We start from the raw sequence: 24,034 nt of genomic DNA, 5'->3' as shown, positions 1-24,034 counted from the left end.
AAAAAATCAACTAAATAATTAGTTGAATTGATATATATTAGATTCTACATAAGTAAAATATCATATTCGAATGAAATGTAGCTTAAGTTACTGCATAAAATAAGATAAATGTGTGGTTAAGAAACAATACATAGAAAGACTAACCTTTTGATTTGTCACACCTATGGGTCACCCATGACCGATTCGTTCAACACGTGCCCACCAAATGGTAATGGAATTTGGTGGTTATAACAGAATAACAGCTAGTCTGGTGTCTGATAAGTTGCTAACTCATCTCTTTCACGTGTTTTCAATTGGTTCAGTACATGTTCGAAATGGCATATAGACCAGGAAGCCCCCAACGGTGCTCTCCTTTGGTGTTTTTGGTTGATCATGGTATCTCTTTTTCAATGTAAGATAACATATGTGACTAGTGACTAGTGACTAGTGACTAGTGAATAATGATAGGGACCCAAAACTACGAGCAATGAATCTCTATTTTGTCGAAGACTCCAAGGTCAAGACAAGACAAGGTGATACAGTCGTGGAAAATTCGTACACATGATTGGCTCAATTGAAGTGGTTCGGATTCAGATTCTCTTTTGCTTTGCAACTCCAACAGATTAGCTAATCATTTATTAGTTTTTGAATCTCAATTATTCAATATAATAATTAATGCACATGATTTTTGGCCGGAGAGAATTCAATTTCGTTGAATTTTCATTTAATTATTGGTTCAACCGGTTAAATTAGAATTGTATATATATATAACTTATAGAAATTATGTATTCCAATTTATTATTATTATTAACATTAATGATTTTAATTACTCAAACAAATCAATAAATATAAGTTTTTTATTTCCACACAACCACAATATAATGGTGATGGGGTGGGTAGCTCACGTGGTGAAGGGTATTAAAGGGTGAAGGGTTAGAGTTCAAACCCTAGTGAAAGAATTAATTTATAAATTAAATGTTCAAAAAAACATTTGCCTATTAAAAAACCACAATGCTGATAATCACATATTTCAACACAAAAAAGAGAATGAGGAGATTCTAATAAGGAATGAAGGGGTTTGGAGAATTTTTTAAAACCCTCCCAAATCCTCCTTTAATTATTTTGTTGAGTTTACCCAACTAGAGGTTTAGAGCAATTTGGAACTTGCAAACAAGAGAGGAGCTTACGCCTTTCCCCCTCACTTTCCCTCCTCTCCACTTCCCCTCCCTTAAAAACTCACAAGCACACCCTTACGTGAATTAAAAAAATATATAACTAGAAGAGAGTTTTGGAGGGGTCTTAGAAATATTTCAAGCAAATCTCTCAAACAACGGGAATGCTTCTCATAATCCCCCCCCCCCCCCCCCCTCCCTTTCTTTCCACTCCTCCCCTCCAAAACTCAACCCACAAAGTCTTAAGTGAGAGCACCTTAACAGCTATGATCAAGAGTCTCTAAACCTAAACCAAATCCTGAAGATGTACCTCAAATAGTGCATGTTTGGAGTAAATTCTTATATAATTAATTTTGAAGTCAAAACCAATTCTAGGGAGAAATTTTTGTGAGTAGCTTTTAGGTGCCATAATGGATTATGAAGAAGAATAAGCTGATCCAAACATCAATTAATTTTATGTGTTCATAATCATAGTCCTATATTACATTATATTATGTTATTAACAACCCTTTTAACCTTTCATATAAAATTATCATCAGTTTATGAATGAATTCTGATAGAAACAAACCAACATGAATATATTAGTCCATAGTTTAAAAGTTCTTCCATTGACAGTAACTTACTTGTAATATACAAGAGAGTATTTTCTATGCTTTAGTTACACTTAGTTATATATATCAGCAAACTAATTTTACTCTAGTTTTTATCTTCAGCTCCTTCAGATGGTGGTTCCATCTTTAATTGTTGCATTCTTCACTATAACTACTATGCCAGACCTAATGTAAAATCCTTCTGTAGGCTTGTCAGCTTCTTGAACACCCTGAGAAGTCAAAAATGTTTAAATCAGCAAAGAAGGTAGCATGATAAAATACCAAGTGCTTTAAACTTTTGCAGCATTTTTCATAGTGAGGATTTTGAAGCAGCACTTACATCACTGTTTACAATAACAACATTTCTTCCTATCTTGGCATTCTTGTCAATTATACAGTTCCTTCAAAAAAATTGGAGTAAGAATTCAGCAGAGATTAGAAATGAACAAAGGAATGTTAATAAATGTGGAACTTCCATCATTCACACTTGAAATTCCAACATAATATAGATATGATGGAATTCCATAGAAATGTAATGGGATTCAATAAAAGACATCATGGAACCTGATTTTGGTATTCTCTCCAACACCAACTGGAACCTTTCCTTCTGCTAGTAGAGATTTAACTTCAGAATCAGTTTGATAGTAGTCAGCACCCATCATCATGGTATCCTGGATAGAAAAGGCCATAAATACATTCATCACAGGGCCAAAATTGTACATGAAAAGCTTATAAGTTATAACATAAGATCTGGAAGTATATGCTGGCCATATATATGTTTATCATGGAGGCCTCTAGTGCTAATCTTTCTATAAATTAGTTGGAGAGTTTGACAAACAACCACTTAATTTTTTCACTTAAGAAGAGTGCATTGAATTATACTTTTCAAATTCTGCAATTTGGCAATAAGAGACACTGAAACTGTTAACGGAAAGCGGTGTATTGTAAGGTACAAAGTGTGTGTTTGCTTGTCTATTGGATTGGATGTCAATGTGATCTTTCTCAGTTCAACAATTTTGCTCAGTTGGAAAAATTGTCTGGGAAAACAGTTAAGTGTGCGTTTAATGGGAAACGAAACACACTCTAAACTCATGCATCCAAATTGAAGAAAAATGTGATTGTTACAAAGAATATAAATTTAGGTTATCAAGTAGTCCAACACCCCATCTAAAAAAAATAATGCTACAGATTATTGTAATTGTGTGTTTGGGTAAATGCCTTAATTAAGCGCTTATGGAAATAATAACTATTACATAAGTGGTTATTCATAAGCTAATCAGATAAACTAGTTGAAATAATCTCAAAATAGCTTACAGGCAGGTATAAATGCTTATTTATAAGCTAATCTAAGTAGCTTATGAAAATATGCTTTAACTAGTTTAAAGGCAGGTTATAAGTTGTTTTCATAAGTTTAGCCAAACACTTGCATAAGCGTTTATATGGCAAGATAAGCTCAAATAAGCTCTGCTAAATGCAGCCTAAGTTTACCTGAAGGTCTGCACCGGACTCTAAACGTGAGCGTACACCAACAATAGAACGTTGAACACTACACTCACTTAAGAAGCAACCATGAGAAATAATTGCATCCACAATCTGTAAAAACAAATCAAGCAGTCATCAGCAAGCTAAAATCTACAAGGCAAACTAGTTTAAGCTTTCTTCCATACCTTGCTTTTTACTACTTTAGTTGGCGGGAGGAATCTTGGGGAGGTGAAGAAAGGTGTCTTTGAATCATAGAGTTCAAATTTTGGATTCTGCAAGTAATAGAGCATGTGATCAGTAAAATTAGTAGATTTTGCCTTATACAAAAAATGTAATTGTAACTTTATTTCTCTCATTAATATTATGAAGTCCACTATTATAAACATTAACAGCAAAAACTTGGTAGTAAATTAGTTCAAACTCTTCTAAACTTGGAAAGATTCAAATTCCTCATTTGTGTTCAATTTGTTTTTAAATTGAATTGTTACCAACTTTCATTCTGGTTACCACTGTTGGAAGTATAATATAATAACATTCATGTGTCTTCACTTGCTTAAATTTTTGAAATAATTGATCTATACAAGATATCAGAGATTATATGACCAAATGGTCTGGAGTTCGATCCAAGTTGGCTGAGTGACAAAATAGTCAACGAAACAGCCTTTTAAATTACGAATCAAATGCAGAAGAAATTTGTAGGATCTTTAAACAAACCTGTCCTGTTAGATCCAGATTAGCATCAAAGAAGGACTTAATAGTTCCAATATCTTTCCAATAGTCCCTGAACAAATATGCCTGAAAAAACAAAAAAGATACAGACATTATGCCAATGCTAAACCCAAAAGGATCCATTTTCACTCGCAATATCAAAGATTTAATATTGAACATCCATAAGAATATAGGTAACAAATCCATGGTTGGAGTTCCCTCTCACTTGGACTTTGTGGTCTCTCAAAGCAGATGGGATAAGTTCAGAGCCAAAATCATTACATGAAGGACAGCTCCATCTTAATAGCTTCAGCAGGGTCTCAGTTCTGAATGCATAAACACCCATGGATGCAATGTAAGGATGTTTTCGCGCTTCTTCTGCAGGAAGCCCTAGGAGAGTGGTGTCAACATGCTGCAATCATCAAAGGTGACAATTCTGATCAGCTAGGCAACAATCCATGACCATATTCATTGAAGCAAAATGAACATTGTGTTGAGGAACTAATAATATACCATTGCCTTAAGATCTGATCCTTTTGGTTTTTCTGCAAACTGAATAATCTGTCCCTTTCTATCAATTCTCAGCAGATCATAGTCTGATGCATGGCTGATAGATAACTAACAGTGATCAACTCCAACATCAATATATAAAAAAGGATTTAATCTATAGACACTCATAATGTACAGAGTTTTATATAGACATCCAATCATATCTTACCGTGTTTCTTTTTTGATATTTTCTTATTTTAATTTATTTATGATGTGGCAAAATAGTGAATCTTAATTGCATGTCTATGTAAAACTATTTTACACTGTTAGCTATTAAACTAATAAAAAGTGGATTATTGTTAGTGGAGTTTTCTCCGTCTTCCAAATTGTGTGGCATGCCTTAATTGAGATATAAGAATCATAAGATTTATATACCTTTCATCCATGGGTACACATGAAACTGTGATATCAGAATTTGTCCATATATGTTTCTGCAGGTGTAGTCCTCATCAATTAGTATTAGTTTTATAAAACTATAACCACTCTAAGATGTGATTGTAGATGAGAATTTGTCCATGTACCTCCAGAAGCTTCATGTAGTCCATTCGGCAAAGATGATCACCAGAAATTATCATTATATGCTCAATATTCTTGTTCTTTGCATCCTGCATGGCAATCCACACAAACATTTATTCCATATTACCAATGTGATATTTTTAGCATATATGCAGCACCATATTTCAATATCAAAAACCAATTATCCCAAAGCTTATGTTGTTGGATAAAGAGACAATGCACATGTACTGAATTAAACTTTTTTATTAGAATAATGGGGAAACAGGAGGCAAATTCTAGACCAGTGTGTTTGTTTATCTACTGGATTGAATGTGAATGTGCTTTTTCTCGATCCAACGACTTTTCTCAGTTGGAAAGCTGTCTTGGAAAGCCAAATATCCAAGTTGAATATGCTTTCAACTGGAATCCTAACACACTTATAGATGCTCTTATAACTTAACATGAACTAATAATCTCAAAAATTTAAGTTGTTTAGTCAAGACACATGAATGGTTTTCTATTATACTTCTGACGCCATACAAAATAAAGTAGTTTACCTCAAAAACCCATATAAATTGTCTCACAGCATCAGCTGTCCCTTGGAACCATTTCTTCCCTGCCTCTCCAGGAGTTTGAGTAGCAGCCAAGACCTGTTCCCATGTAAATTATAAATCCTTAGATCATAACAAGGTTTCACCAATAAATTTCTTCAAACTTCATTAGTCAAACCATTTCCTAGAAGATAATGAATCTCACTTCTTTGATACATTAGGAATAACTCACCTCCACAAAACCATCTCCAAAATTCACCCCATTTCCAAAATTATATGTGCGAGACAAATGGCCATTGAGGGAGAAAGAGTTGTACTGTGTTAAAACATATACTTTCCTGATTCCACTGTTGATGCAATTGCTCATTGGAATATCAATGAGTCTGTAACACCCTCCAATTGGAACCTGCAAACAGGTTGAAACTATCAACTACTGCATACTTCATCACATTCAGAAATTTGCATTCAACCAATTCATTTCTGTGGAAAAATGATACAAATCAAACAACTCATACAGCAGGCTTAGCTCTTGTGCTTGTAAGAGGAAAGAGTCTTTTTCCAGCACCTCCACCTAATATGATGGCAGCTACATTATCTGGATTTGCTTTTGGACTCTGAATAATGGGTCCTTGGAATGTCTGAAATCAAAATCCAAAGGCAGCATTGCTAGTAAGCATCTAAACCAACCAACAAATTAAGTAACACTAGTAATAATAATTAGATAAAAAACTTGGCTTTGGCTTTAAAATGGCAATGAAATGAAGAAAATAAACACACATAAGCACACTGTGATGATATTGGGGTGCAGGGTTTTAAATTGCACCCTAAAACCGCATTTGCGGAAATGTAAAGGGTTTTGGAGTCCCCACATCAGGAGCAACTTGCATATGCCCGCAATTTTGCATCGCAACCGCGGATGCAATTTAAAACCTTGTTAGCATGGTTTTAAATCAAAGTCCGCGACTGTGATTTTGGCCGCAACATCAAGGTTTTTGAGGTGTCTGAAACTGCACCGTGACTGTGATCTCGGCTGCGACAGCCACATTTATCAACAACCACAATACGAAGGACCCCACTATGACGCGACCGTGACCGCAATTTGAAACCTTATCAGTTAGTGTGTGTAATAACACATTATAAAATGTATTGCATTCAGTTATTACCAAGGACTCTTTGTTGATGTCTGGTGTGTATACAGCATATACCAAACCAGGCTTGGACTTTCTAGATTTTGAACTCTGGCATGATGGGATGCTACAAAATCTGGTGTTAAAATTTCCCCTTGTATTCTCACCCCAAAAGCTAGAAACTTTGTTTGTTATGACTAGATTAGCATTCAGGGTTGCAAAAGCTGAATCCATGGCTGCATTCACCAGAGGATCACAGTTAGAAATGAACATTCTCAGTATCTCTCAGTTGGGAGAACTGAACCTCTGTGACTGCACAAAAATGTGAAATTTTTAAGAAACAAGATACACCATGAATTGAGGAGCCAAAAATAGAAATTTTCAGATCAACATGCATCGAAATGTATGTTTTTTTAAATGGTCCCCTGCTTATGATTTGGGAAATGGTTAGAAATAAAAATGAAAATGGGATTAAAGATTTGTGGTGAAAGAAAGTGCCAAATGTATTCAATTGTTAGCGATGAGTGTGGTGTGAGATGTATTGGTGAGAGAATTGCCATTACCAACGAGAAACATGGCAACTCTGTTTCATTAGTCAACAAGAGCTACAAATTCATTTGACATTGAATCAGAGTCCGTAACACTTGCCAATGTTTTGACATGTTCTTAGTTTCGTTAGTACAACATTATTGATCTTGTTTGTACTTCGTACTGTTCCAAACTTCCATTTCATGAATGTAGGATGAGTTTAATTTTATTGATAGTTGGTCTAATTATCATCTTATTATAAAAGATGAAAGAGTTATACATAGTAATATTTTTTATACAAAATAAACATGTTATATATTGAAATTAATAAATTGTTAAAGACCTTTTGTAAATATATATATATATATTGGAATCATTTTTAAAATCTTAAAAATATTTAAATATAAATTAGGGGTATTTTTTTTAAACTGGAAATTAGGGGTATTTTTGTTGGTATAAAAGTTTTATTAGAGTATTATGTTCTCCTTCTTTACAAATGAGATGGTTTAAAACTTAGGGATAAAACTCCATATTGAACTTTAAAGAGCAAACCATAAGTGGACCAGACACCACATCTTTCACCCAAAAACCTTAAGGCAATGGGTGTATAAGTCCTCACACTTATAAACCCCTCAAACTTATCATTATTTTACAATGTGGGACTTACTCACAATTGATATCACAACACCCGCCTATCCCATTTCGACCATCTATCAAACACTACCTTAGTTGAAAGTTCGACCTACACATTTAAGAATATACTCCTTCCATGCATGAATTGCTAACGGGCTTGTTGGGCTGAGTTCAATAGAAATAGTTTGTGAGGGTAAAGTGGCCCATTCTATAACAGCCACATATGTAATGTAATGCATTTCCACATAGCAACAACAACAATCTCATCCAAATCAACAAACACTCAATCAATGGCGCAGTGCGTTACCAACACTTTCGTTCAAGGAGGAAAGCCTCTCCTTCCACTTCCCACAAAAACCACCGTAATCAACCACTTCAACTTCATCTTCTCCTTTTGCTTCAATCGATTCATCAAATTCTGTAACCCTTGTTTGTTTGTTTGTACATTGAATTGTTGCAGGTTGGAAGAAGAGCTGAGAATGTTACTGTGGGTGTGTGGTGCAGGAAGAAGGACATACACCCGAAATTCTACGACGACGCGAAAGTGAGCTGCAGCGGCGAGCTTGTGATGACAACCGGTGGCACCCAGAAGGAGTACGTGGTGGATGTGTGGTCAGGGAACCACCCTTTCTTCCTCGGAAACCGCTCAGCTTCCATGATCAGCGACGACCAGGTTGAGAAGTTCAAGAAGAAGTACGGTGAGCTTACGGATATCATGGAGATTCCGAATCTCAAAGGAGAGATTGTTATACCTTCCAGGCGCAAGGGAATTTCCAAAGCAGGCAAGAAAAAGTAGAGCCTGTGTTGTTTTTTTCCCTTTCTTTCAATTTGCTTCTTCTTGCCTTTAAGGTGTTTGTAACTTTGTCTCTGTGATTCAATATTTTCAATGAGTGTTGTATAACATAAAATGTTGCTTTTAATTTCTGTTTATAGGAATTAATCTTTGATTATTAGCCTTATGCAAATTGTTTACTAGAGTTGTGTTGCTAACAAGTTTATGTTCTGGATGGGAATCATGTGGATAATGATTAAGGGACAATTGAGGGTATAAGTCATGTAGTGTAGTGTAGGCTGATACAGATTACAGAGTAGAAAAATGTTTATAGGGAAGAGATGTTCTCTAATGACTGCTAGAGCCTTATATAGCTTTGTTGAAGAGTTAGATGTCAATATTAGAGTCTTGACCACCTCAGGGATATGGATTTATTTTTGTTTCAAGATTTTTGCTTTGTAAAAGGTTTCATTGACACTCCATTTTAAGCTGGAATTGAGTGGGAGAAGAGAGAGATAGGAAAAAGAAAAAAGAAAGTAAGAGATGTGATGTATGATGTAAAAGAGAAGAGATAGATAAAAAGTGAAATGAGAATTTAGTGAAAAATATTGAGTGGGAATGAATTATAGGTCTTCTGATTTAGTTTTGTTGTTTGGGGTTTGGCCTTGCTTGGTTACCCAAATAAGAGTATTCAAAGCTTGATATTGGTAAACAAACTAATTCCCCGATGAACATTCTTAGTAACTGGAAGCCGGAGCTTCTATATGAAAAATTTGTGTTGGTATACAACCATTACAAAAAGTAAATTAACATTCCAGTGCAAAGAATTTAACTTTTATATGTTTACAATTTACATTTACTATCACTTATTTTATTTTACCTTTATCTTTTTCTCCTATCAAAAAATTACTAACAATATGTCCCACTTTTCTCTCTTCTATTCCTATCTCTCTCAATGTACATGTGAATATGGAGCGGGAACGGATTTTTTTTCCCTAATGAAAACTATATATCCTCCAATGCAAGTTTCCCCTTAATATGCATAAGCAAATCTTTGTGCCAAGCCCTAACAAGTGATAAACCTAAGCAAGTTGTATTTTGGCCCCAAGTGATAACCCTAATTCCATTCCAACTTTCATTCATTTCCCACACTAGAAAGATAGAAACCCTAACACCCTCACCACACAATTGCCTCACCCTCCTGCAACCCTCTCCTCTTGATTCCACTCCTCTCCCGCCATCATTCCCTTATCCCCCGCATGAGTCTATAATGTATTGTATAAGCTTATACAATACAATGTTAGCACCAAACAATAGATAAGTCTATAATGTATTGTATAAGCTTATACTATCATGTCTAATACGGTGTGTCAAACGAGTCATATTAAAAACTTATGATAATGCCTATTGTTATTTAAGTTCTAAATTTATAAAAAAAAAAATCAATATTTAATATTTCAAAGAAAGGAAAGTTAATTTTCTTTTCAGTGTATAATAATTAGTTCTTTGAACAATAATTACGAAATATTTAATATTCTTGACTAAACTATCTTAATTTTTCAAAGACTAACAACATATCTATCTATCTATATCTATATCTATATCTATATGTAAAGCTCACTTGAGCTATTAGTATTAAATGCATTAAATAATCAAGTTAAACAAATTAATTTCTTTTCAACTTTTAATATAATGTAACTTTTGAAACATGTCAATCTTTTTGTTTTTGACTTTACACATGCCAATATAACTTTTTGAAAAATACATATAACCTCTATAATTGAAAAAATAAATAAAAAATAACTACATGCAATCTTTTTGTTTTTTGACATTTCACATGCCAATTTGCATCATATGACTTTGAGAGCAATCTTAACTGCATGTAGTATAATATGATGAATAATAATTTTATAAAGTTGTAAATGGTAACACCTCTCATTGTTATTGGAAAGTGCAAATTCCCTTAAACTAATGAGAAATTTGTCATTTTCAATTCCTTTTCTCAAATTCACTTAATATTATCGGTTACTAATATGGATCGGTCTGATTTATTATGAGTGCATTACTCATTCATACTCTCTTTTAAAATTAGTGATACCTTCCATATTCTTCAATGCTTAATCTTCAAATATAAATACACCTCACCTATTTGTATTTTATGAAACTTTCATTCAACCCCAGCAAATCATGAGATATGGGTGCTACATGTATTCCTTTTGTCATTTATTTTCATATCTTGCATCCAAACTTGCTCTGATAAATTACTATTTGAGTTTTTAATTGGCGGAAACTAATAACATAACATTTGAGTTAAATTATGTAATAATTTTTTATTTATTATGAAATCTTTAGAAAAATCAAATCTGATTCATCATAGAGACTACAAAGTACAAATATCTTTAACCCAAATCATGAAAACAAATATCATGAATATTTATAATTTAACTTTTTAAAAATATTATTTGTGCTTTACTTTTTAAAGCTATGATTATAATAACTTTTAAAATTTCAGTCCTACTATTATCATTAGTGCATATTTTAAAGTTATTACCTTCCTTTAATATTTATTATTTTAAAATTATTTTCTTATAGCTTTCTTACCTTCATATAAATTTAAATATCACACCTAAAAAATATAACTTAAAAATTCTTTTAAAAAAAATATAACTTAAAAACGAACCCGTGCAACGCACGGGTTTAATTTCTAGTATATATGTAAAGCTCACTTGAGCTATAAGTATTAAATACTTGAAAAATTGCATTAAACACATTAACAATTTATTTTCATTTTCATTTTCAGTTACTTAAGTTAAATGGAATCATTTTTTTGTTACTTAATGAAAATGACAAATATGAAACTGACTACATAGTCAACTTAAAGAAATTTTTCCAACGGAATTTTCTTCAACGACTCAAAGTAATCTTCTATATACATGAAAAGCACATCTATATATATATATGTAAAACTCACTTGAGCTATAAGTATTAAATACTTGAAAAATTGCATTAAACACATTAACAATTTATTTTAATTTTCATTTTCAGTTACTTAAGTTAAATGGAATCATTTTTTTGTTACTTAATGAAAATGACAAATATGAAACTGACTACATAGTCAACTTAAAGAAATTTTTCCAACGGAATTTTATTCAACGGCTCAAAGTAATCTTCTATATACATGAAAAGCACATTTGAAAAATACATTCGAAACCGTGAAAAATACACGGTGCAATAAATTAGCACAGCCATGAAATACAATAAATTTTTACCCATTGGAATTTTGAGCACCTTTTTCTATAACAATGTAAATTGAAATTAATCTATTGTCCCTCAATTTCATCAATTCTGCACAAATTCATAACCTGTCATTTCAAAGCAATAAATCACCCCGCAAAAACTGATAAAATTTTACAATACAAAGAGCCTATTCATCTACCTACATTAATTTGAAAAAATGAATTACACTAAATCATACACTATTGTATATCTCTTTATAAACAACTCAATCACACTCAAATCATACATACCTTAGACTTCAACATCCTACAAGAAAAGAATGGCAACTGTCACAACCTATTTTAATAAGTATGTCATTTTTCATCACATTAGCAAAAAAAAATTGTTTGTCCTTATTACATATTACTCATTTCTTATTTCTTTGTTTCAGGACAAAGATCATCAACAACAACAAAGAACACACATTCCTTAGTGATCTATCCTCCACTGCGGGTGATTGGAAAATAAAAGTGCGAGTTTCACGAATATAAGACACTCTCAATATATACATAAACAAGGAATTAATTAGCAACATGGTTCTAATTGATGAGAATGTTTGAATTTTATATTGTCTAATAGATTTTTATTATCACTAAACAAACTTCTCTTGATTTCTAATTTTTACTCTTGATTTCTCATTGTTACAATTCTTTCAGAGTAACTACATACATGCTACTATAGGGAGAAATTTTGCATCCAGATTCAAGAATATTTTAAAAGATGGGAAAATATATATGATCACAAATTTTATGGTCATAAAGAAATTCAACTACCAGAAACTTCAAAAAAGTTTCAGTCAAAGCCACTTATTCTAACAATGCGTTTGAACCCCTCTGCGAGGGTTTCTGGACCATGTGATGCGAAGACGGCGGCGGTGAATCGGAGGGGCTCGACGGCGGCCCGCGACGACAGCAACGTGGAGGGAGAGGCGGACGGTGGAGAGCTAGACGGCGAAACTGATGGTGGCTCAGACGGAAATCACGGGAGAAAGAGGAGGTGCTTTTCAGTGTTCATCGATGGGTTAGCAGAGAAGAGCGATTACCTGCAGCTCCGTGATCTTTGCTCCAAATATGGTAAGGTTATCAACCTCTTTGTTCAACGACAGAGAAAGGTTGGAAGAAATTGGCGCTTTGGCTTCGTCAGATATGGGGTTCGTGAGCAGGCTTTGAAGGCGATTGAGGGGCTCGATGGGCTTAAATTGGGCAAAACTTATCTATCAGCTTCTATGGCCAGGTTTCCTAGGGTTGAAAATTCTGTTTCAGACAAGAATCGGGTTGATTCTCAGAGCAGTTCAGAACAGGGGAAGAGGTCCTCTGCGTTGGGGCAAACTTGGAAGGTAGGCACTTCTTCTACCCTTATGTCCTGGCGTGATACTGTCTTGGGGATTAAAAAGGTAAGCAACTCATCTTCCTTCTCCAAGGATGAGTTGAGGATGTTTGATAATTCTGGGAGATTTGCTGTTCAGAATTTTAGAGTTCCGGATTCGGTCCTCTTTCCTGAGATTTCAGGTTCAGGTTTGGATAGTGATGTGAGAGAGATTAAAGGGAGCGTTGGAGTGCAAGATGGTCAGCTCATGGATTCTGCTAGGAAGGCTCGATGGTATAGTGGTGTGTTAGAAGCGGCTGAAGCGATAGATGCGGTGGTAGTGCAGAATGGTGGTTCCCCTGCTGCTGTTCTTTCAGTGGGGCAGGGGTTCTTGGAAAAAGGGTTGCTTTCTTTCCTTTTTCAGGGTCCCTCGGCTGGAAGGTGGAGCAGATGCCTCCAATGCGCTGATGCTCCGCGCCTACGCTTTAGTTTTCTTGCTGCCCCCTCTATTCTGTCGTTGTTGGTGGGATTAAGGAATTCGGTTTTTCCGAGGACCTCCCCTTCTGCGGTTGCGAGGTTTGGGTGTGGGCTTTTGGAGAGCGTCGAGTCTTCTGAGTTGGTCGCTTCTGGTTTTAGTGCAGCTGTCGATGAAGCTTCTCCGCCGCTTCAGGTAGACCCGCTGGTTCTGCCGGAGTCTCACCTTTCTTCGATTTTGGTACCTGTGGTTGAGGGTGCGGAAGTTGCAAGTTCTTCTCTTGAGGAGGGGCCTTCAGCAGAGGTTCCAGTTCAGCAACCTCGCCGGCGGGGGCGTCCTAAAAATTTTCCCCCTTGTCAGAGACCTATTGTTCTGCCTCCGGTTCTTGAGGAGGTTCAGGAGGATCTTTTCACCTCTACACCCTTGGCGTCGGAGGCTCCAGATCAAGCTAGTGGAGGGCGTTACTTCACGCGATCGAAAAAGACCTGGCTTGTTGGTAAAGTCTTGGGGCTAGAGTTTGAGGGGAATGACATTGATGCTATTCGAGGTCTGGAAAAGGTATACGAGGAACACTTTATGTCTTGATTTATTTTGTTTCTATAGGGTTATGATTGTATAGTCTTAGGGTCTTCTTTTTGGCTTGGTCTGAATTGCTTTTTTTATTATCTGTCAAGCTGCCTCGTTTTTATTGGGGTTGTACTCTCTCCTTAAGGGTCTTGTCCTTAAGGGTTTTTTGTGGATAATAATATATAATCCTTTATATTTCAATAAAAAAAAAAGAAATTCAACTACTTACATTAAATAACAAAATTCATCAACTTAAAATTGACTGAAATTATCTTCAGTTTTGCATTTGCCAAAGATAAAAAATTAAAATTATTAAATAATAAATAATATGTATAAAATATTTTAAAATTGAAAAATGCCGCAAAAAGGTAGTTATTTTTAACTATAACATATATGTGCATTATTGAAAAATTTATCTAAACATAATTTTTAATCTATGATATTTTAGAAAAAATTACTCGAGGAAGGATAAAAAAAAATAATAATAATGAGTTAATAACCAAAATTGGATAAATGTTTGTTGTGACAGACCTAGCCTATCCACTTAACGTGATCGTAGAGCCTCTAAGTATTATTCTCATGGCTATCGACTGTGAGAAAATATTTGCATACCAAATAAGTTGAAAAAAATTAAATTCACAAGATAATATTTTAGGCTATTTTTTTGTCAAAAGGGTATTTAAGTTATCACTTATTGTAATTCAAATAGTTAAAATGAATTTATTCTTCTTGGTCATGACATGTCATAGCAAATGGCTTTCCAGGTAAAAAGTACAAAAACAAATATTAAAACTAATTTCATGACATTAAATATTTATTAATTATCATTTTTTACGTAATTTAAATATTTCAAAGTAAGTTAATAATTTTTCATATTATTAAATAAATAAATTTTGTAATTGTTAAAATTATTTCTATTCTAATAATTAAATTTGAGTAATATTAATTATTTATACAAAAAGAAATATAATAATATTTATTGAAATGTCTTAACACAAATTTTTTATATTTATAATTAAAAAATATTTTAATTTTTATTTAGTTAAACTATAATAATTTTTATATATTGTTATAAAATATTGTAAGTATACCCGTGCAACGCACGGGTATAATATCTAGTATATATATAAATGAGACTTGAGGTTTTGCATGTATTAAATGCATTAAACCATAAAGCTCCCATACATTTATATTAAATACATTAAAAAATTACAAAAAAATATTAAATATATTAAAAACAGAAAAACATTTATATAACAAAACACTATTAAACTACTTATATTAAATAACAACATTTTTATTCTACCAAAAAAAAATAACAACATTCATAAACTTAAAATTGACTTGATATTTGCATTTGACAAATATTAAAAATTAAAATTAATAATAAATAATATATATTAATCATTAATTTATATAAAATACTTTTAAATCTACGTAAGCAAAACTCAAGTAATGCATTGTATTAAAAGCATTCAAACAATTTTTTTTAATAAATATATTAAACAATAATAAAATTAAAATTGACAAAATTTAATTTATATTGTCAAAAACTATTCAACTAATTACATTAAAATTTTCTAGAGTTTTTTATTTCACAAATATTAAAAATCAAATTCAATAAGAAAATAATACTTACAAACAAATAATTTAGATAAAATAGATTTAAAAATTAAAAAAATTATATTTATATGTAAAGGAGACTTGAGTTTTACATTAATTACATTAAATCATAAAAATCTCATACCTTTGTATTAAAATACATTAAGAAATAATAAATTTTCTTTGTAATAATATATTAAAAAATAATTAAAAACTGAAAAAAAAAATGTATTGTAAAAAAATATGCAACTACTTACACTAAATAACAACATTCCTCAAATTAAAATTGACTTAAAAAGACGTGAAATTATTTTTAGTTTTGCATTTGAAAAATATTAAAAATAAAAATTATTTAATACTAAATAATATGGATAAAATTTTAAAATTGAAAAACAAAATGCCGCTAAAAGGTATTTAATATTAACTATTATACTTAGTTTTATTAAATTTACTTGTGTTTCCAATGTTAGATTCTTAGTTCTTAGCAGTATTAATGTGAGCTCGTACTGCCACATGTGCTTAAGCAACTTTTTGCAGATTTTGCTTCAACCATGAATTCTTAATTCTTAATTCTTAATACTATTCATCTGGTCCCACAATAACCATTATAGTAGTAATATTTTTTATTTTCGTATAATTTTGATTTAAATTTAAATGCTAATTCAATACTTAAATTAAATCAGTAGATAATTGAGAGAAAAAAAAAAAAATTTTTCTGCTAAGAACTCCACGTCAGCCTCCTCCAATAGTTAATAACTCAGTTCTTAGTTCTTAACTCAGAAATAAGAACTAAAAACCTTGCATTAGAGATGTTATTAGAAATATCTATAAGTAACTTTTTATACTCAAATTTCATTCGATTAATTAATTTAATCATATGATATCGCTATGCATAAAGTAATTTGCAAAAAATGAAACTACATAGGAATCCATTTGTATGGAAAAGAGTAGCAGCATGCTGCCAACGCCACATATAATGCAACACAACAAAATATGGACTGAGTTTCAAAAAACAAAAAAACAAAATATGGACTGGACCATTTCCCCACTTCTCATAAAGAGACGAAGACATAGCAAAGACCCCTAAAGTCGTACTACTAGAATAGACGTGGTAAGCTTGAAGAAAACGTTTTTTTTATAAGCAATGAATAATATATTGAAGTGAAGTATAAGGGGTACTTCAACCCAATACAAGCAGGAAAATAGGAGAAAGTAAAAAAAAAAGAAGTAGTAAGATTACAAGACAACATCAAAGGTCCTACTACTACTAAAAGCCCACCACCCACCACCCCCATGGAGACAGATTAAAGAAAACATGTCTCATTAAAACCTTACCAGGAAAACGTGAAACAATTACTCCACTTTAATTTATTTTTTTACAATTTCAATAGAGCATTAATTATTTTTACAAATTGTACCCTGGTAGGAAAATAGAAAAGTCCAAATTAATAAGAAAGATAAATGATATATTAGAAAATTGAATAGTAATTTTAGTAAAATAAGAACATTATATAATACTAGTACTATGTTTCGCACATCTATCTTAATGTATACATGTGTCACAACCTTAAAGTGACATATATTCAGGAAGGGCCGAAGGGGTGTAATTCTTTTATTGATTATTTGCATTAAAAGTAATTTGTTCATAAGCATACATGCAACCCTATGTTTGAATATCATTGTCATTAATGCAAACAGACATCATTAGAGCATCTCCAATGCAAGGTTCTTAGTTCTTATTTTGGAGTTAAGAACTAAGAACTAAGAACTTTACCATTGGAGGTGCTGACATGGACTCCTTAGTTCTTAAAAATAAGAACTCAGTTCTTATATAAGATGTTTTGCTTTTTGAGTTCTTAGCTTAAAATATTAATTATTTCTCTCTCATCCAAATTACTTTATTACTTTATGAGTTTTGTTTTATTACTTTATGGAAAAAAAAAGTATAAATAATGTGGTTGGTGGGACCAAATGAATAGTAGTAAGAACTAAGAACTAAGAACTCATGGTTGGAGCAAAATTACTTTAGAGTTGCTTAAACACATGTGGCAATATGGGCCCACATGAATAGTGCTAAGAACTAAGAAATAAGAACTAGCATTGGAGATGCTCTTAGAATACTCACTTTCTTTGGTAAATAAGAAAGAGATAGAGAAGAGAGAAAATGAGTAAAGAGATATATGAGAAATTGAGTAGATCTGTACATTGTTTGGTATGGTAGAGATAAATGAGAAAGAGAAGAGAAATAGTAAGGCGGAAGACAAAGAAAAAGTTAATTTTGAGTTAAAAAATCTCCTTCTGTCCATCATGAGAACAATTACACTTATTAAGAAAACATTAAATGAGGTCAACTAATATATTGGTTTGGTAGAGAGACAAAAAGTTAATTTTGAGTTAAAAAATACTCATTCCATCCCTAATTATAAGACCTAATATATTAACTGTATCTCATTATTTCTTAATGTTATCTCACTCTCTCTTAAAACTTTCTCTAAATTATCTTATAATTTGTGACTACGAGTTTATTTTTTAATACAATAGAATTTATTGGGGCGATCTAAATGTAAGATGGTGGCGGTTTTGAAACCCCACTTTTGCAGACAACACATAAAAAACTAACGGACATCTATTTATTCACAATTTGCGAAGACCACAAAAAGTTACCTGAAACTCCACCCAATCTCTCTCTACGATCTACAGTAAAACTCCATCAAATAAGGGCGTCCTCTTTCCTCTCCCTTCTTTTTTTCTACTCTATCTTTCTTCCCCTAACAAAGAAAGCATTCGAGATAAAAAGTAAATAAAAACACTTTCTATAGATCGATTGAGAAAAAAATACTTTGAAACTTGTATCCAAACACACACTTATTAATACAACAAGTAAATAATACTTGTGAATTAGACAGCTTGTTATCTTAGATTTCGAACATCAAATATGTTATTTGAAGAAAATTGTCATTTTCTTGTTGCTTGTATTTCAATTTCGCTTGACAAGAGAAATGACCAAATTGATGTATTTGGTCCTATTTTTGGACAAATGTTCCTCCACAAGTTTGGCATATCTTCGAAACACCTCATCTATTATATGACTCCCAAAATGAAATTCCAACATGGATTCAACCACAGCCCTTATGGTCCTTGCAACTAGTTCGCCACTTGATGTTGAATCACTTTGCTGTTCCATTCCAGCATCCCAGTTAATTTCATAAGCTTCATGACAAACTACCATGAATGAACCTTCCTTTTCAATCTCTAATTTCATTTCCTCTATGCATGGTGCGTAGTAAGGAGCATCAAAAGAGTCCAATTTTTTCTCTTCCACAAGACCCTAGGTATCACAAATAAAAGTGATAAATGTTATATGATATAGTAATATATTATGGTAAGAGGAGAAGATAAAAGTGATACATGTTAGAATGTCGTTATTAATGTTTTTTTCGATACATCGAAAATATAAATTACACTCTTCGGGGATTGATCTTTAGACATCTCCTACCCTAATTTATATGTCCCCTAACTCTTACTACTTGAGTTATGCTTCGTTAAAAAAAAAATTATGAAGCTATAGCCAATTTTGAGTGAAGCTTTTATGAGTTTATTCTAAATTTTAAAACTGATTCTAATAAAAAATGGTAATTAATTTATATGCACTAACGATGTAAAAAGTTTTACAAAGTCATTCAATCGTATAGAAATTAATCTCTAAAAGATATATAAATCCATTAAACATGCTAAATGAATTGGAATTAAATGCGTACCTCTGAAACCATGCTCATGAGAGCCTGGGCTAACAATTCCCACTGGTAGCAACAATGGGGCGTTGTTGGGTCCATGGATTGCCTTCCCATAAGAGACAACAACCATGTATCCTCCTGCAACTATCTCTTGAGAACGTGATTGCAGGAACAGTGAAAAGTCATTTTGGAATTGACGTAAATAAGCATCTAACACACACTGGGGACTACTCTTTGAAATGTAGATCTTTCCCTTGTTCAGTCCTCTCCCCCAACCATCCTTCAAATCCAAAGGAGCCTGGCAATATTACACGAGACAGACGAGACAATATTGATGATTAGTTCAATCCAAAAAGCCTGACAATATTTCCATTGGTAAAGTATGTTGTCTTCATTTCCTTGTTCCACTAGAACATCCTATGTGTATTTTTGTTCCACTTTGTTTCCTTATCTTTTCCGAACAGCCATTCTTGTTTGTTTTACCAATGATATGTCCCTTTCAATGCTAAGTTTCTTCAGAACATTATTATAAACATGTAAAAAAAAATTATTTGTCCCCTTTCAAATTAGAAATTTGTTTTATAGAGAAAGCTTGGTATTTTGAATTGTGATTTAGATCCGAATAAAGCGTAGTCTTTCATGATATGTGGAATATACTAGTCTCACATATATAGTATGGTAAATGAACAAGAGGTCAATGAAATATCTTGAAGAAGTTCCACAATGATTAGGATTTTGAATTACGAGAAATGTTAAAGTATATATTGAACCTGTTGCTTTATTGCAAGATGCACATTGGAAACTAAAACATTTTTCTAGCTTTCCTTTATTTTTTTATTTTGAAGTATTATGACGTAGTTCAAATAATACAACACATAGATTTTCGAGTATAGCTTATTATTGTCTCACTTTTTAAGAAGAGTAGTAGAATTTATATTATAGAATGTATTATGTTAAGAATGAGAAAGAAAAATGTGATTGATGAAGAGAATGATACAAATAAAAAATAGATGGCAAATGACAAATATAATAATAAAAATCCTATGAAATGATTATAACTAAATTAAGTCTTAAAGATCTTAAAATGATAAAATTTGAAAAAAAGTTTTAAAATGAAGACAGTAATAATTTGGGTTTTTCATAATTGTTACAATGATATTTTATTAGAAATAACTTTGTTTGAGTCCGAACATCCATCTTCTTACCATAATAATTTGGGCACCCCTAGTGCACCCATTTCATTATTAATACATATATCAATTTGCTGATAAAAAAAAACCATAATAATTTGGGTCTTTGTAAGCTAGTTAAGAAATTCTTGAATTCAAAATTCAATACACTATATTAATATTTTAAGTTTCACTTCTAATAATAATTTTCTATTTTTATTCCTGAATTAGACTTGTTAGCATTAATTGTCCATATAATTTTGGGTTATCTCACCTGAGAAAGCCAATGGAGGCTAGAAGAAGAGTGCACTAAGTGGAGGCTCTTGCTTGGGAAGAGCCTACCATAGAAACTACCCGGGACAGCTGAAACAAAACATGTCGACCCAAACTCATTTCCTTTTTCTTGCCTCTGTGTTTTGTAGAAAGATGGCAATGAATCAAAGACAGTGTTGAAGTCATTGGTGAAGAGGTCATTCAAATGCACTACCAACTCAGGTACTGGGCAATCTAACACGCGTGAGTTGGCATGAACAACATCCACTATCTCTGAAATGACTCTCAAGGCATTGGGTCCAGAGGAGCAACCCAAGTCTGCAATGCCCATCCTCATTGGCCTACTTGAGCATAGAATCTCCACGATAGCTTTCTTTGTTGCTGGATTTGTCACATATATGATCTTGTTCTGCAAAGTTAGAATTCAGATACATGTTACCTTGGGAGACAATATCATCATAGATTTTTTAACTTAATAAGCTATTTTTATTTAAATTATTGATTACAATAATTAAGAGCATATAAGCATATGAGTAAGCCGTCGAAAACTTCTGTCAAGAAAATTGAAAACTGGTACGGTATAGTGTGTTACTGTTAGGTTTTCAAAAATCAAGTAGTGTTTGTGTTTTCAATATACCGGGTTTTCAAAAATTCAATAATGCCTCTTTTAGAGTAATGATATATATATCCACCTCATTTTTTAAACACTTCATTTTCACCTCTTTTTATTTCTATCTCTCTCATCTTAGACCATCATTATCCAAGAAACTCATTAGAGTTTCTAATTTAAATTTTTGTAATACCACGTCATTTAAACCACTTTAATAAACTCTACTCACTTTTTACTCCAATCCAGAAATTCTATAAAGTTTCTTAAATGAATCCCACAATATACCCCACTACTTTCTTGTAAATCCAGTTACCTATTTATTTGCTTTTTTATTTGTTTTTTATTTATTTTTTAATCATTAAATTTAGAAGAGAAACTTTGAGGAAAGTTTCTCTAGAAAGAAACTTTGGAGTAAAGTTGCTTGCCACGTGGAGAAACTTAATTTTCTGCAACAGTTAAGAAACTTTACTTCAGATGACATGTCATAAAGAAACTCACAAAGTTTCTTTGTTGCTGATGCTCTTATCATCTATCACATCTCATATTTTCTCTCTCTTACTTTTTCTTTTCTTCCTATTTCTCTCATCATTCCACCTCTCCACCTCAAAAGAGAGGTGTGGATGAAACATTATCCCCTCTTTTAACATACCAGGATTTAATATTAGGATTTAATATTAGTTAATGTTTTTTTATTGGTTTGATAACTTTTTGGTTTCTCACTTATCACAAGTTTGCACTTTTGGTCCCTCAAAAAAAATTAGCAAAATTAGTCTCTCACAATTACATACTTTTGCCGTTTTAGTCCCAAATAGAGATCATTTTTGTAAAAAATTAAGCAATATGGACGATCAAAAGTGCTAATTTTTTTATTGGGGATCAAAAGTGTAAAATCATTATAAGTGAGGGACCAAAAGAGTTATTATCGGTTTTTTAAACCCCGTAGTTTATTTTTTACTTATCAGTTTTTGAGTCTAGTTCTTCTTAGCACCTCTCGATCTTCTTGGGTAGCCAAGAATGAACCTTTAATTTCCACAGTTTCACTTGGTGTTTGGCTCGATCGATAGAAAATAATGTTTCTGGTTATGAAGAGGATGATAAATTTGATGATGATGTGTTTTTAGGATATCGGGTACACATATAGGCCAACAACAACTAGTAATATAGAATATTACAAACTATATATTTTAGTTTTATACAAATCCTTTTAGAAACATGATACTGAATCAAATATTTGTGAAGGAAAATAATTTGCTCATAACTCAATTCTTCTACACGGAGGAAGAGATAGAGATAGGAAAAGAAATGAAAGAACTCATAAGTAATATTGTAATGATAGAACTAAACTGATATGCAAAAGCCAACCTGAACAGTAGAGTTCATGGCATAGCTAGTCTCCCCTACTCCTTTGTTCATGTGAAGTACTTCTACGGTTTCCATTTCTTAGCTCTAGCTAGTTTGCGTAGGCGCTTACTACCTTATATATACTTGAAGATCACCTAGCCAAGAGAAACCCAAACTTGATGATGCTCCCTTCAGTTCAAGAAATTAGTAGCAGTATTCACCTGCCTCATTCCTCATACGAGGTATAGGAAGAAAAGCTGTTTATATAATAGCAAGACTTTTTTATTTTTGTTTTTTTTATGAAAGGAAATAACCAGGATAAGCAATTATAGTAACCACATATACTGAAACACAACAATATGACCACACTTTGAGAAAAAAAAAATATGAACACTAATAGAAGCAATGACTTGGTGGTGGTCCTTAAAAAGTACATGCAAACAAGAATTGCCTGTTATTAGCTAGGTACAATTTCTGCCCACCGTGTAGGTTTGGATGCCAAGAGTTCACACTCATTTTCATTTCAACTTTAATACATTTACACCTTTTTTTTACATTTAATGTCTTAAAATTTTGAGTAAATAATGTGGTGTCATTCGCTAATGTAGTTTATTTCTCATCTAATGTGGTTATAAAATATATACTCAAGTCCCCTCTGATGCTATAAAAAGTACTATCCTTACAAGAAATGGTCTTAATCGCGTAAAAGTTAAGTTATCATCGTCCACACCGACCTAAAGCGTTATAATTTGAATTTAGGCCCAGTATGTGAGAGCTTATTTAAGTTTATTTGATAGCATAAGTGCTTGTGCAAGTTTTTGGGAGAGCTTAATTATGACCTACCATAAGCTGTTTTGAGCTTATTTTCATAAGCTACTCGTGATAGTTTGTGGAAAAGAGCTTATGCTTATATATAGCTAATTTTCAATTTATTTTAATAGTTTTTTTAAAATAACTTATGAATAAGCACTTATGTCATAAGCGTTTATGGTTGCTTATGACCATTAGCGCTTAATTAAGTTGTTTTCTCAAACGAGACCTTACTTCGCTTAATTGTAGCGTTGGCTAATCAACCATTAGCACTAGTTTGGTCAAC

The 24,034-nt window shown here is 32.4% G+C and overlaps 3 protein-coding genes across 3 annotated transcripts; 1 reads left to right on the top strand and 2 right to left on the bottom strand.

Annotated features, from left to right (window-relative positions):
- Positions 1-1,781: 1,781 nt before the first annotated feature.
- On the bottom strand, positions 1,782-7,061 carry LOC130721133 (glucose-1-phosphate adenylyltransferase large subunit 1-like). Its single transcript, XM_057571872.1, has 14 exons — positions 6,690-7,061; positions 6,042-6,164; positions 5,759-5,932; positions 5,533-5,625; positions 5,002-5,085; positions 4,856-4,911; positions 4,445-4,538; positions 4,158-4,343; positions 3,938-4,018; positions 3,409-3,495; positions 3,230-3,334; positions 2,306-2,412; positions 2,082-2,142; positions 1,782-1,971 (listed from the first exon to the last, which is right to left on the bottom strand). The coding sequence occupies exons 1-14, from the start codon at positions 6,924-6,926 to the stop codon at positions 1,870-1,872; spliced, it is 1,590 nt and encodes a 529-aa protein (XP_057427855.1). The 5' UTR covers positions 6,927-7,061; the 3' UTR covers positions 1,782-1,869.
- Positions 7,062-8,020: 959 nt separating this feature from the next.
- LOC130721134 (50S ribosomal protein L31, chloroplastic) lies at positions 8,021-8,764 on the top strand. Its single transcript, XM_057571873.1, has 2 exons — positions 8,021-8,176; positions 8,275-8,764. The coding sequence occupies exons 1-2, from the start codon at positions 8,048-8,050 to the stop codon at positions 8,608-8,610; spliced, it is 465 nt and encodes a 154-aa protein (XP_057427856.1). The 5' UTR covers positions 8,021-8,047; the 3' UTR covers positions 8,611-8,764.
- Positions 8,765-18,645: 9,881 nt separating this feature from the next.
- On the bottom strand, positions 18,646-23,221 carry LOC130718850 (probable jasmonic acid carboxyl methyltransferase 2). Its single transcript, XM_057569476.1, is given in 5 exon segments — positions 18,646-19,139; positions 19,570-19,668; positions 19,670-19,843; positions 20,989-21,396; positions 22,960-23,221. Coding segments are annotated over 5 exon segments (1,107 nt in total). The 5' UTR covers positions 23,035-23,221; the 3' UTR covers positions 18,646-18,788.
- Positions 23,222-24,034: the final 813 nt, after the last annotated feature.

The sequence above is a fragment of the Lotus japonicus genome, chromosome 5 (genome assembly GCF_012489685.1).
Source record: "Lotus japonicus ecotype B-129 chromosome 5, LjGifu_v1.2".
Lineage (NCBI taxonomy): Eukaryota > Viridiplantae > Streptophyta > Magnoliopsida > Fabales > Fabaceae > Lotus > Lotus japonicus.
Note: the sequence above shows the minus strand (reverse complement) of the source record. Positions and strands in the feature narration are given on the sequence as shown.